Raw genomic sequence first — 13,906 nt, 5'->3', positions numbered from 1 at the left:
TGAATTTGACGTGTAGTTTGTAAAACATCTGTCTGCGTTGAACGTGGAATATGTAACAGCACTTCAGTCCAAAGCAATGAAATTCATATAAAAGTAAATTTATTACCACAAAATAGGGCATCCTGTATGTAGTGCATAAATAGCCGGCGGTGAGACGCCACCGCGTCTCCCGTCCACGTAGACGTGTACATTCTGATGCAAACACGAGGAAAAGACGACATTCCCGTAGAGAAAGGCACTAAAACAAATCGGTAGCATAGCACGACGCTAGCGCACGTCATCTATTATTACCCAGAATCCTCCCCCTGGTCCCCCCGTTGCACATGGCGCCTCGGCCGGTACGGCGGCCTCACCAGCACCGAGCGGTTCAACCAGAGGTCACAAGACTTTGTTTTTAAAGAGGTTGTGTGTTTTTATAACATGACGTCACGTTGTGTATGTAAACAGTGAAGGGGATTTTTAGCTCAGATAGCTCAGCTCTGCTCCTTCTGTTACGTTTGCATGCTTTAATGAAAAAAAAAGCTTTATTTTCCCATCAGGCTTTGCTGCAGAATCTCTTCTCAGCCTCTCTCTGTCTGAAACGCTGTTTGATCTCCTGCCCCTCCCTCCCAAAAAGCCCAGTCTGCTCTGATTGGTCAACAGCTTAGTGTAAGTCTATGTCCCGCCCCCTCACCAGAACCATATAACCATACAGCTCCACTCCCACTCAAGCGTTGTTTTGAGGGCGGGACTAATCATGCAAATATGTCACTTGGTGACATCACCACTTTAAGGAAGAAAAGGCAAGATTTCAACTAAGGCGTTTGAATCAGGAGTTTCTGTCGGAGAGGAACTCCCCTTTACATGCACACAAAACGACATAAAACACTGAATTAAAGGGAAATCCCAACAGGTCCTCTTTAAACTAACATGCTGCTTCATCATGTTGATTTGCTCTCGTCCTCGTGTTTACGTATTGCAGTGATAAACTGAAGCAAAGTCACAAACTTTGAAAAGTGCTGCAAGGCATGTTTTTTTCTTCTTCTTTTTTTTTAGGCTGCAATAATCAACATTGGCCACTAGGGGTCAGAAGAACTCCAAACTGAGCCGGCATAACAAGCTTATGAAGCTGCTGCAGCTGAAGCTGTTGATGAACAGCTGAGGAGGACGCATTAAGCTGGATTCATGTTTCTGTCCATCAGTTTGAAATAAGTGCACATCGTTCTCCGGCAAAGTTTGACTTTGTTTCTGACTTAGTGTGTGTGTGTGTGTGTGTGTGTGTGTGTGCTGGTAGCCCGTTAGTTCATACAAGCAGCACCTTTACCAATATGAATAGTTAAATGAAATGTTAATGTAAAATATTAATTAACGCAGCTTAATGTTGAAATGAATATCTGCAGAAATGGAAATCTCCCCCTCGATGAACCCAGAGCTCCTCGCCGGTGTAAACAACAATGTTGACATCATACAGACGTACAAAATATATAAATATATACAAAACACGTATATATTATGTCTCATTTGCTGTGTTTTTGCGACGGCGATGCTCCGGTCCTTCCTCGTGAGTGTGTGTGTGTGTGTGTGTGTGTGTGTGTGTGTGTGTGTGTGTGAGACTCTATATTTCATTAAGCTTCTTCCCAACAAAACAACAACAACAACACTGTCCTAAACCCTTCAGTGACATCACAGCTGATCACAGCTGATCCGACCAATTAAAACCTCTTTTTTTTTTACATTTAGAAATGTCAGTCCGGAGGCACGCGACGGCCAGAGACGTCCTGGTGGCCGTTAGCTGATAAGACGGATCATGAAAAGAAAAACGCTCCCTGACAGGAAAAAGCACCAAAAGCTCTCGGTTAAAGGCTTCCATGGCTCTTTGTTAGAGATTCTTACTGGAGGTATGAGCCGGCGGGAGGAAGGCGTGTGGAGAAGGCAACCATCACAAAAACAACAAACATCCGTCGCCGTGGACGACGCACCGAGGGGAGGGAGTAGAGGGAAGAGTCTGATGTCAAAATAATGTCCTGACCAGCCGCCTCCCCTTGGCCTTGATGCGAGGAAAAGTGGCGCTCGTCTCCGTGGTGATGGGCGGCAAGCCCAGAGGGGTGTTCCCGCCTTTCCTCCTCAACAGGAAGTCAACACTGGACGACGTCATGGCGTAGAAGACGTTTCCTGTGGCGGGGATGACCAGTTCTGCGTTAAGAGGAGACGCAAGAAAGAAAAGTTAACCACGGATGCAAAAAAAAAAAAAAAAAATCTCAAGATTATCTCATTTCTACTACAGAGAAATCCCGGGGGGATATTACGAGAAAAACAAGTCGCACATTTTGCTAGTTTATAAAGTGGCAAATTTGCTACTATTATTGCACATTTATATTATTAAATTTGCCACTTTATAAATATATGTAGCCGATATGAACAAGTTGCTTGGTTCCGCTAACACTGGATGTTTGCCGTTGCTATGACAACAAGTGAAAACTACCGCTAGCATCTTAGCCTCACCGCCCGGATCGATAAACACCCATAAGGTCCTAACGACCTTAACGAGGCGTTGTCACACGTTGGGATGATTCATTAGAAACATAAATGTACATTCATGGGAAGTTAGCTAGCATAGATGCTGGTTGTTAGCATCTTAATAAACTCGCAAATTTTAGACGTTTTCTCTCTGAATATTGCCCCCTGATACGCCGATCTGAGTTTTCTCTCCCTTTGGAATCAAATAAATTCTCCACCAACGATGAAACGTGTCGTTACCTTTTCCGTCGGGCAGAAGTTGGATGAGCTCGTATCTGGACGCCTGTTTGGGGTCCTGGTTGTGCTTTTCTAAGGCCGAGCCGATCACAGTGGGGGTCTTATCATTGCTGGTGACCTGACGGGGAGAGAGGGAGGACAACAATGAAACCAGGACAGCTGGCTCCGCACTAATGATATCCTGGATCCGCTGAGTCCTGAAGGATCTGGTTCTGATGACTATCATTACGGGATTCTTGCAGATAAAAGATAATCTGGGTCAAAAGCGTTTTCCCCAACGAGCTCACTGCTGCTGTAAATCAGATTCTAAAGGTTTTTAAATTCCCACCAGAATGCTCCGGTACAGGTTTCCGTCCTGCAGGTCCATCCGGATCCTGATGATCCGCATGTCGGGCCCCGAGCCCTGGATGCTGTTGGCGGTGGCGGTGGGGTTGTTGCCGCAGGAGACGGAGCGGCGGTGGGACTTGGTGGGAGTGGAGGGGGTCAGCGTGGCGGGGGTGGAGTCGGCGGTCGAGGGAGACGTGTCGACATCCAGACAGGAAACAGACGGAGATCTCATATGCTGCCAAACAAAAGAGAGGATTGTTGTTTTCTTCCTCACGTAACCTGTAGGTTCAGTGAGAAGTTCATTTAAATGTAGGATCCGGATCACCTTGGTGAGTTTGCAGAGCAGATTGACGGGCGAGGAGAAGTCAAAGTAGCTGTCGGTGTCGCCGGTGAGGCTGGTCCGAGACCTGCTCAGGCTGGAAAACACCAGAAAACACACTTATGATTGATCTTATTTTAATATTAGTAATAATTTTAATAATTATGTAGTCATCAAAAGGCCAAAAACTGCTTAACAGATCAAATAAATGAAAATGTGTATTTATTTAAAATGATGAAAATGCAAAAAAAGAAAACTGACATTTGAGCAGCTGGAGCCAGAAAACAACTTTTTTTTTTAAATTCAATAATTAATGACTTAAAGTGGCAATCTTGAAGGTCTTGAAGTATCACCATCTATAACTGAAAGAGGTAACAACCCACTGATAGAATATGCGATATGAAATGGGTGTCTGTGGTTTCCTTTTCTTCACAAGTCACAGAACAAGAACTAGAAAGCAATGTATTACAACACAGATGGCCTCTAACTCACACTTACTTCAGGTTATTACACGGAGAAGATGGTGTATTTTTATATAAATTAATTATGGTCCCCGTTATATTTAGTATCACAGCCATTCCAGTGAGCCAGCAAACACAACACCAGGATCCATCTCAATGGAACGGTGCCATAATTAAAAAGATTATTTATTAAAAAATATATATATTTATAAATGTATTTATTTAAAAAAAATAAAACGCTATTAAAATGATAAAATTAATAAAGGATTTATAGAATAAAACTTTAGAATAAAATGTAATAATACATAATTACAAATATTATTTATTTAAAAATGAATATGAATATACATTATAAAAAAATAAATAAAAAAAAACCTATTAAAAATACATAATTAATAAAGGATAAATAGAATAAAACTTCAGAATACAATTTTACCAACATTTAGAGAAAATAAATGGTTATAAATAAAATAATGAATAATTAAAAAGATGAATTACATCCAGCAATGACATGTCAACATGGCTGCTGTGAAAAGGGCCTGTTTGTGGTTTTGGTCTGTTTATAAATAAAGATGTATTTGAATTGTGTTGAAGTGTGTTGCTCTTACTCTGGACACTGTGTGATGATGACGGTCGGGGTGAGGTTGCGGGGGCTCGGCTCGCTAGGCGCTTCGATTTCATTGGACAGGCCGTAACTGAAGGGACATCAAACATCATCATCATCATTATCATCATCATCATCCTCCCGCAGACAGGAAGTAATGCTCTCAAGGACCAAAACAGGTGTGGGTTTACCTCTCCTCCTCCGTGAGCGTCGGAGCGCTCTGATACCACCGTGAGAACGACTCGTCGGCCACGAAGACGCAGTTCTTACAGGACGACTGCAGGAGCCGGATCTGAGCTAAAACCTCAAACTCCTGTTAACAGAGAGAGTCACAGTCAGACAGAGGGACGCTTTCTCTCAAAGGCATCCTCCCCCGGATGTTTTACAGGGTTCCTACACCTTTTCAGTCAAATTCAAGCACTTTTCAAGCATTTCAAGGTGCATTTCCATACTTTTCCAGCACCTTCCAGCTGTAGTAAACTACATATTTGTATCAATCCAATCCTCAGTATTCAGTCTACTTATTATGTCACTTGTTCATCACATTAAATGAGATGTTATTGTCCTCTAAACAACCAACATGATGTTTGGAGACAGCTTTTTACAGAAGGACCACAAATGAAAGGAAAACTAATTCCACTAACAGATCCACACTCAAATTCAAGTGTTTTCAAGGACTTCCAGCCCCCGTAGCAACCCTGTATGTTGCTCACTTTAACACGCCGTCATCTCTTCTTCTCTAACAGGATCTTTCACCAGAATCAACCTTTTTTTCTACATGCAACGTAAACTCTTCACCTCACATATTTCAACACTCACCCTTCTCCTTTTGTCAAAGTTGATGTATCCGTTCTGAGGAGTGAGAGTGAGACAGGATGTGTTATGTAAAAGCATGGGTGTGATGTGAAGGCCCCCCCCCCCCCCCCCCCCTCCCCTCGTAGACGGAGGTGAACTTACATCCAGCCGGTCTTTGACGGCCGTGTCCAGCATGGTGAGGTCTGTGAGGAAGATGCCCAGGTAGGGAACGGTGCCCTGAGCGTTGGCCTGTGCAGAAAGGAGAAAGAAAAAAAAAAGAGGAAAGTGTTTTATCAGTTTCCCCCCGAGGTTTCCATCTGCGTTGTAAGAGCCCACACAGCAGAGCAGCCGCCTGCAGCCGTGCTCAGGATCCAGCACATCACACACAGGACAAACCCTCTGTTCACTCGGCTGCTGCACGCCGGTCGATATCCTTACAACCCTCCATCAAACCGCTGACCCCCCCCCAACGGGCAGCATCAATGCTTGAATGAAGCGTTTTGTGGAAAAATGTTCAAGCATTTTCAAGTACTTTTACTTTGAAATACAATGATTAAATCTACATTTTTATTTCTTCTTGTATTTTTTATGTTTTTGTTAATTATTATTTGTATTATAGAGAAAATAAGGCGCAAACTTTATAACGTCGCAGATTTGCTACTTTATCATAGAGGTCACAGAGGAAGTAAACGTGTTGCTTGACCTGATATTTGCTGTTGCTGTGACAACAAGTGAAAGCTACCGCTAACATCTTAGCCCAACTGCCCGGTCAATAAACACCCATAAGATGACAATTTGTCCCATAAAGTCGCAAACACAATTAAATAAGATTCATAAGCCCTATAAATACACCTAAATGTCTTTTTTTTTTTTCAAGAGACATTATACATAATTTTGTCCCCGAACTTCTACAAAAACGCTGTTTTCAGGGTCTTACATCATTCCTAAATGTTTCCAAGGTCTCCTATGAAGGCCTGTGGGGGGGGGGGGGGGGGGGGGTGTAGACCCCTTCAGGCTAAAACCATCGGTATGCAAACCAGACGTCGGCTGTAGAATAAGTGAAAAGAGGTTTTGCCTCGGCAACAAAAGTTGAGGTCATTTTAATAGTTCTGCGTGACCGAAACCGTCGGAAACGTTGTGAATTTAACGCTCCGGTGAGAATCATTCACACGTGTTAAACTGGCGAGAGTGAACTCAGATTAAAGTGTTTCTAGAGCGTTCGCACAGTTTCAGCCTTTTCTGCCCGAGTGCTGGTCCGACAGTTAATTTTCCTAAACATCAAACCCGGAGATCGTTCACAAAAAGGTCCGCTCTTCTCACCCTGTTCAGGTGTTTGTTGTTGAGCCGGTTGTCGAGGTTGGCGAACTTCGACGTGCCCTCCTGGAAGAAATACAAGGAAATTCTGAGTCATATCAGGCTCATACTGGGTTTCTGCACAAACTTGTTTACCTGCTTTAATTTTCAAATTAAATACATTTTCTCCGACTGTCTTCTTGAGTTCACCTTCTCCGTCTGAAACACAGACTGTATATAAGAAGTGGGCGTCGTCATGGAGACGTCACCTCTCTTACTTTGTGGACTACAGTTTTGAAGCCTCTGGTTCGGCATCTTGGATTCTTTCCAACTAGTGAAGGAAGTGACCATATTTGGAGTGTGGAGGAGTGACGGGTGGAGCAGCACCCGTACTGGATCTGGATCCATGTGGATTCTGGTGTGAAGCTGCTAACAAAGTTAGCTTCATAATTCAAGGTCAACTTTACAGCTAAGTGTTAAAGTCATCTTAGTAGCTAACTAGCATTGGTAGCGTGGTAGAGACCTGTCAATCAGCAGGTAAGCCCCGCCCCCTAAAGCATCCCCTGCTTTCTGGTCTGGTGGACTCTAAATGGACCATAATGTACTAAATGAACATCATGCTGGATTGAAGAAGACTTGAAACTAGAGATTGAGACCATAAACTCATGTTTATAATGTTTACTGAGTTAATACATCAAGAGAGAAGTAGGACCATTTTCTCATAGACTTCTATACAACCAGAGAGGAGTCGCCCCCTGGTGGTCAACAGAGAGAAGTAGGCTAATTTTCAAGACATTCATTAATTTAAGTAATAATTAAAATGAGCCCGGAACATCCGGCCTGTTATAATCAGGCTACATAATAAAGTGTTACATTGTGAAACGCCTCTATTACAGTGAAACGTTTCCTTCCCCAAATTATGAGAAAGTCTGTTATTAGACAGAATCCTTCATTTTACACTCGCCGGAGTCATTTTTAGATGAAGGGAATGGAACAGAGGAACAAAATCAAAGGGCAACAGAAGTGTTTTTCTCTCATCGATGGTCAAAGTGAAGCTTTCAGAATGAAAGCGAATGTTTGATTGAATTCCCTCGGGGGGATTGGGAATGGCAGCTAATGCAGAAGGTAGTGATGTCTGCTGCACCAGAACGGAGCATCAATCCCGACTCTCTGACACAAACTAAATATAATGTACGTCTTCAGACGGCCGTCTCGCGCTGGAGCGAAGCATGTTGACAGAATAAGGGCAGTTTCTCCTCCACCAGATCAGACCGGTTTGTGGTCTTCTGAAGAAGCCGTAAATCTCCAAGAGGAGGAGGAGGAGGAGGAGGAGGAGGAGGAGGAGGAGGAGGAGGAGGAGGAGGATGGACTGTGGTCAGAGCAGATAGGAATTGATAGAATGTGGTCCGGCGGCAGCGGCTGTTGACAAGACACATTAATAAATGTCTTGTGCTGCTGATCAAATTATGGGATGGCTCGTCAACAGGATGTGAGATCGGTGCAGTCACGTGGGTGTTGTTTTGTCAGAGCTGCAGTTGGAGTCGCTGTGTGGTTGCCATGGCAGCCGCGATGGTCAGTTTGTCAGTTATCATAAAGGTCTTGACAACTACTGGATGGATTCAGATCTTCTTTTTTTTTCCAGACATTGAAATTTTAAATTTGTTTATTTAGGATAAACCAGTTGAGATGAATCGTCTCATTTTCGAGGGGGTCCTAACATAAAACACAAATAACAGAGAAATGACATAATAATAATAATAATAATAATAATAAAGAGTTTACCGAATGTAGAGACCGTTATCTGAACGTATCTTATTAGGTGGTAAAAGCGGCCGACAGCAACACAGAGTCATCAGCATGAAATCTGACTCCAGACCAGCACTTTGACCTTATGACCCCGTGAGCGAGAGCTCAAACCGGCATCTGCTCCGAGAAACAGCTTCTCGGACCTCGAAGCAAAGCGGTCAGATGACCAGAAGACAAGTGAACGCATCGTTCAGGCTCAAAGAACCGGTTTAATGACTCAAATAAAAGACATTTCTATCGCCATCACTCACCTCCTTCAGGAGTTCTCTGCTCTGTGAGTAGTTGTCTTTGTCGGAGAAGATTTCCGACAGTTCCTCGTATCTCCTCACGGCCTCCCTGCCAAACATCCACAACATTCATATTAATATCATCGCGCTGATGAAATGCAAACAAAGACAAAATCATTTCCACCGGATACTAAAGTTTGAGAGAATGTTTCATCCCGTGAGCAGAATGATGCTGATTCAGAGGCTGACGATGATTTGGGTTCACATTGAGGAAGCAGCGCTGCTGAGGCAGCAGTTTCTGCTATATAGTTTTACTTCTTCTTCTTTATGAGGTTTATTTGTTTACAAGGTTTCCTTAGTGCAGAGATCTTTAAGGTTTTCAGGCCAAGGACCTCCAAGGCCCACAGAGACCCGGTGGAGGGTTAATAAAATACTTTGTGTCTGGTAGCCGTTTTAAAAATACATTTTTGGCATTTGAGGCTGCACTATTTTACCTGAGACATGATACGGACTTTTTTTACATGCATGCTCACGTAATTACTTATTCCTCCTGTTTGCATTGTTGCGTTTCCCTCAGACAATTTGAATACGTCTTTAATAACGGCGAGTTGTCGCTGTGCCGACCTGTCGGTGTCCTGCCACGTCTTCCTCAGCCGGTGGATGGGATTACTCTGCAGGGCCGACACGACGGCGTACAGCGAGGAGAAGTTCTTCCTGGCACGGCACTCCTGTGGAAGGCACACACACACACACACACACACACACACACTGTAACTGAGAACACCTGTGGGTGAAGGTCTGGCTGGGATTCGGTTACCGTGTCAACCTGAGGGTGCTGAATAATGCAGAATGCTAAAGAGGTTTGTCCCAGAAGAAAGCCCGGGATGGGATTAGGACGGGAACTTGGCAGCGAACCAGCGATACCTCGCTCAGCCAAAGAGGGTGTGTGTGTGTGTGTGTGTGTGTGTGTGCAGCTTCATACAGGATTACCGGAGAGGAGCCGTGTTTTATTCACAGATAAAGAGGCTCGGAGAGGGAATGAAACAGCTCATGTGACCAGGATACGTTTAATGTGTCTGTGAGTGCGGATCCCCTCGTTGCTGTGAGCTCTTCTATAATGTAAAAAAGTGACTGTTGTGGCACAATAACCTTAACGCTGTTACGGTGGCGCCACATATCTCTCGTATAATACCGACAGTCTGAAGCAGTTTCAAAGCTGTTTTGCCTCGAGGTCGTGCATCACATTTCTTTTTTTTGAATACGAAGCGTTTATGCAGAGTGTGTTTCCTAACGCTGTGCTGGGAGACTACTTCTTGTATAAAATATGACTTTTAATAATCTCTCTTCTTACGTTTGTGCCAAAAGCAACCAATCGAATGCTCTCAAATAGTGAGAGTGACACGCTGTTGTTGTTCAGACGTGATTAAAGACTTCATTACTGTTGATTGAAGAGAAATGACGAGTGACTGTGAGCCTGTGACGGCGTGAGCATCGTCAGAGCTACTAGAGAATGGGATGATGGTTCGGGGGATTATTGGAGGTTGGAAGATTTTAAAACCCCATCTGGCATCCTGTTGCCCGTCAAAAATGTACGACGGCATGTCAGGGCCGAGGGGGCAATATTCAGAGAAAAAAGTGGCAAATTTGCGAGTTTATTAGGATGCTAACAACCGGATACGTCGTCATAGAAAATGGCATGAAGATCCTGCAGTGACCTTCTGAGAAATGCTTAGCGTACTGACCTCCGCCACGCTGATCCACTTCTCCAGCAGGCGGGCTCTCTGCTGGCTGCGGAGGTTCGTGGGACAAAGGCAGGACGCGACCACGGCGTTGGCCAGCTTGTTGAACTGGCGTACGGTGGCCCGGACGGACCAGCAGACGCCTTCCCTCCCTTTCTTGTCCCTCTGAGACCAGAACGAGCCGAGGCAGTGGTACGGCACCAGACGGACAAACAGCTCCTGGTAAGTGACAGAGCACACGGGTCGATCAATAACATAAAAAGATCACCTATCGAACCGTGTGATCGGTACTGTGAGATCTTCCTGCTTCACACAGTTTGAGTTTCTTTTCTGTTTGGGTTCGCAACAAGCAGCGACTTCTGAGGCTGAAAAATGAAGCCGATGCCAAAGTGCCAAAAACGTGCAGTTCATCAAATGGCCACTTGAGGCTGGCTCCTAAAGCGAGTCAATCCCCCATAAAACCCTGCAAATTAGCAGCTGCAGACGGATGCTGTGTTCTTCTTCTTTCTTTATTTCAAACAATAAAAAAAATATTAAAAATGAATAAACAAAAGGAAAAGTATATATATATATATACACACAAGAAAAAAATAAATTAAACGGACAGAACAAAAAAAACTACTCCAATGAGGCTATAAAAAAAAGAAAAAAAGAGAAAATAAAAAAAGAACACGCCATTACTATCGGTGAGTTTTACATCATCCTTCCTCATTTCTGTACTTTTCAAAGATTTATCTTTTGTAATTTTTTTTAAAAATTGCATTATATTCACACTTTAATCGTTTAAAGGAGTCATCACCAGGAAATCGCAATTTCTCTTGTTAAAACATGCATATCTGTGTTTGACCTCAGTTGAAACTTGCCTGAAAGGCTGGAGTTTGAAAGTGGCGCCGTTTTTTCGCTTCTGCTCTTTTTCCGAACAGGAATAGCACACAAGGGTGTGCATTCCTAAAGCACGAGATTTTGATTCTGCGCCTTCGGTGACGTCACCGTGGCGGCTACTTGCATAAGCCCACCCCTCTCTCACCACCCAACCCCGTCCCGTCCGCTACCTGAAATCGCCGAAGCGCCGCCATTATGTTTTGGAGTCTGCATGCAGGCAAGCCCCCCCGGCTCTTTCCTTCCTGCGGCGAATCAACGCGCGCCTCATTACATATTATACAATGCACATCCGGACCAGTCAAAACCTCGCGCGTAATCTCGCGTGATAAAATCGCGGTACGAAAAAGGGTCAGAACAAGCTCAATGTTTGATTACATTTTTTTTTTTTTTTCTAATAAGTTTTACGAATTGATCCAAAGCGATCCAAGGGGGGCTGGATACGTATAAAACCAGGTTATGACTCCTTTAAAGGTTATAACCCCCCTCTCTGTCTTCAAACAGTTTTTGTATGTTTACAGGTAGCAGTTTATTTTTTTGCTTTATAAATGATTTGTGCAGTCTTAAATCCATCAGTCAGTGAAATAGAGCAGGAAAAAAACCAAATGTAACCATAAAAGAGGATCAAAGTTTGTCACCAAAAAACAGGAAGCATCAAAGAAGAAGGTTAGAAACATGCAACGCTCTGCAAATGTCAGAATGAAACACATAACAAGAAGCTTTGCATCGCCTTGTTATTCAAATCCAGCACCACGTGTGGATATTTTAGCTACGAGGGGAACTCACCGTCTCTATCCTGGTGAGCTGCTCAGCGATGAGCGCCGCCGGGAAGCCGAGGATGCTGGTGGGCTCAAACTTGGCGGCGTCGGCAGGAGGGCTGGGGAAGCCGGTCGGGACTGCAGAAACAGGGGGGAACACGTTCAATAAAACTGTGGATTCACAATATAGCTTCCTCCTCTGGGTCACAGCGTAATAACCACGTTTGTTTTGTTTCCCCTCAAGATAACAGCTGAGTTATCTCAGGAAAACCCAAGGAAACTGGATAAAAGCACATTTAAATGAGAAAATGAGCGTGTTTTGTTGAGATATGGAGATATTTCACTCACACAACCTCGAGATTACAGGATGAGACAAAAAACAGATTACGGGTCCGTCTCAGACACGCAACGCTGATTAGAATGGAAACCATTTAATTAGCACTAAACTACCAAAATACAGCAATTATTGCAACCGGGGCCACCTTTGCTTTTCACGGTGGAGCTGCTTACCCTCGTCCCTCCCATAAAAAATAAATAAATAAACGTAGTACTCCTTGCTTGTTTGTATGTACTGGCACTTACTTTAGTATTTTGCACTTTGTATCTTATCCCTGTTGTTAACCAGCTACGGGTAACCTTAGTGATCGGGCGTGCTTGAAACTTGTTCTTGTGAAATCTGTACTGTACTGATAGAGGTATACCGTTGCAACTTTCTTCCAACAAATACTTATTGTAATATTTGCTTAAAAAAGCTAAAAAAATGTAAATGTAAAATAATCCAATTTTCAGGGATCTTAACCGAACGTACTCGTCCTGGGCTCAATCTCTCCACATTTTAGATCAGTAATTAAAAGGAATGCGTGGGATTTAAAAGAATAATTCTCATTATATTTAAATCCAAAATAGAGATGCATTAAGAATCGTTTAATAATAATTATGAGATGATGATTCCCACCACTAAAACACTTCAAACAGACCTTTGCGGGCGTCGTGGAGCAGGGCTTCCTCGCTGAGCTCCTCGGCTATCCGGAGGAGGCGAGAGCGGAGGCTGGCCGCCGCCGAGGAGTCCTGGGGGAGGAGGGGAACCAGGCGCAGCAGCCGCGACGGCCCCCCCAGACTCCTGAAGTCTTCCGGGTACTCGGAGAGCCACGTGCTGAACACCGTGGACACGGCCCTGCAGGGACGAGGAGGGGGAGACGTGAGGGAAGGAATGACTCAGCACTTCCAGGCCTCCAAGACACGTTTCAATTATTTAGCTTTGAGCTCCGGCCAGTTCAGAGCTCGGAGAACATGAAAAAAGGTTCCTTTTAGAACGCTGCTGTGTTGCTAAATCAAGAAGAAAAAAAAAAAACATTTTCAAATCAATCTAATTTTACTTGGAAGCAAAATAATCTGTTTCCTGTTTAAGCCCGGAGGTCTCGCGGTTTGCCAGAAGAAGATAAACAAGTCTTTGCAGATTGGAATTGATCGGTGGTATCGATGTTTTCCCGACACATCTAAAAAGTTGCTAAGAAATCACGTTCTCGGGGGGGCTTAGACGGGAAACGCAGCTTAGAGACGAGTCGTAACCGAGTGGAAGTAAAGGATCGGGATTGTGTTTGTTAAACACGCCGACGTCCTCTACGCAGCTACGCTCCCAACAGGACTTACAGGTGCTGAATTACAAATTCAGAGCACGAGCCATGAGCTCAGATAACAACACACACAGAGGGAGTGACTTCATTCCCTGCTCAGGACATTAGTATATACCTTTACATAGCAAATAGTTGTTTGCTGTGATATTAATACTTGAATACTTCGAATTGAGCACCTTTATGTTAAAGTAGAAACAGTCTCGGATGTTTCTGAGGAAAAGAAACCCGGATCGGAGGCTAGCAACAACATGGGGCACGCTGCATTTTCAGTTTATTTGTAATATCTGCAAAGACTTACATTGATACTCTTCGCTAACTACCACAGTAAACA

The 13,906-nt window shown here is 43.9% G+C and overlaps 1 protein-coding gene across 3 annotated transcripts in view; it reads right to left on the bottom strand.

The window, feature by feature from the left end:
- Positions 1–82: 82 nt before the first annotated feature.
- rgl2 (ral guanine nucleotide dissociation stimulator-like 2) overlaps positions 83–13,906 on the bottom strand; it is a 29,748-nt gene continuing 15,924 nt past the window's right edge. For all 3 annotated transcript variants that reach the window (XM_084027812.1, XM_084027813.1, XM_084027814.1), the window contains 14 exons: positions 12,919–13,115; positions 11,970–12,079; positions 10,308–10,523; positions 9,190–9,293; positions 8,590–8,674; positions 6,560–6,619; positions 5,402–5,488; positions 5,264–5,296; positions 4,636–4,757; positions 4,449–4,535; positions 3,386–3,476; positions 3,062–3,295; positions 2,737–2,851; positions 83–2,172 (listed from right to left, as the gene is read on the bottom strand). In XM_084027812.1, coding sequence (XP_083883938.1) covers positions 1,991–2,172; positions 2,737–2,851; positions 3,062–3,295; positions 3,386–3,476; positions 4,449–4,535; positions 4,636–4,757; positions 5,264–5,296; positions 5,402–5,488; positions 6,560–6,619; positions 8,590–8,674; positions 9,190–9,293; positions 10,308–10,523; positions 11,970–12,079; positions 12,919–13,115 — 1,723 coding nt within the window. In that variant the 3' untranslated portion in view covers positions 83–1,990. The remainder of the gene's footprint in view (positions 2,173–2,736; positions 2,852–3,061; positions 3,296–3,385; positions 3,477–4,448; positions 4,536–4,635; positions 4,758–5,263; positions 5,297–5,401; positions 5,489–6,559; positions 6,620–8,589; positions 8,675–9,189; positions 9,294–10,307; positions 10,524–11,969; positions 12,080–12,918; positions 13,116–13,906) is intronic.

The sequence above is a fragment of the Eutrigla gurnardus genome, assembly GCF_963514095.1.
Source record: "Eutrigla gurnardus genome assembly, chromosome: 14".
In the NCBI taxonomy this organism is placed as follows: domain Eukaryota; kingdom Metazoa; phylum Chordata; class Actinopteri; order Perciformes; family Triglidae; genus Eutrigla; species Eutrigla gurnardus.
Note: the sequence above shows the minus strand (reverse complement) of the source record. Positions and strands in the feature narration are given on the sequence as shown.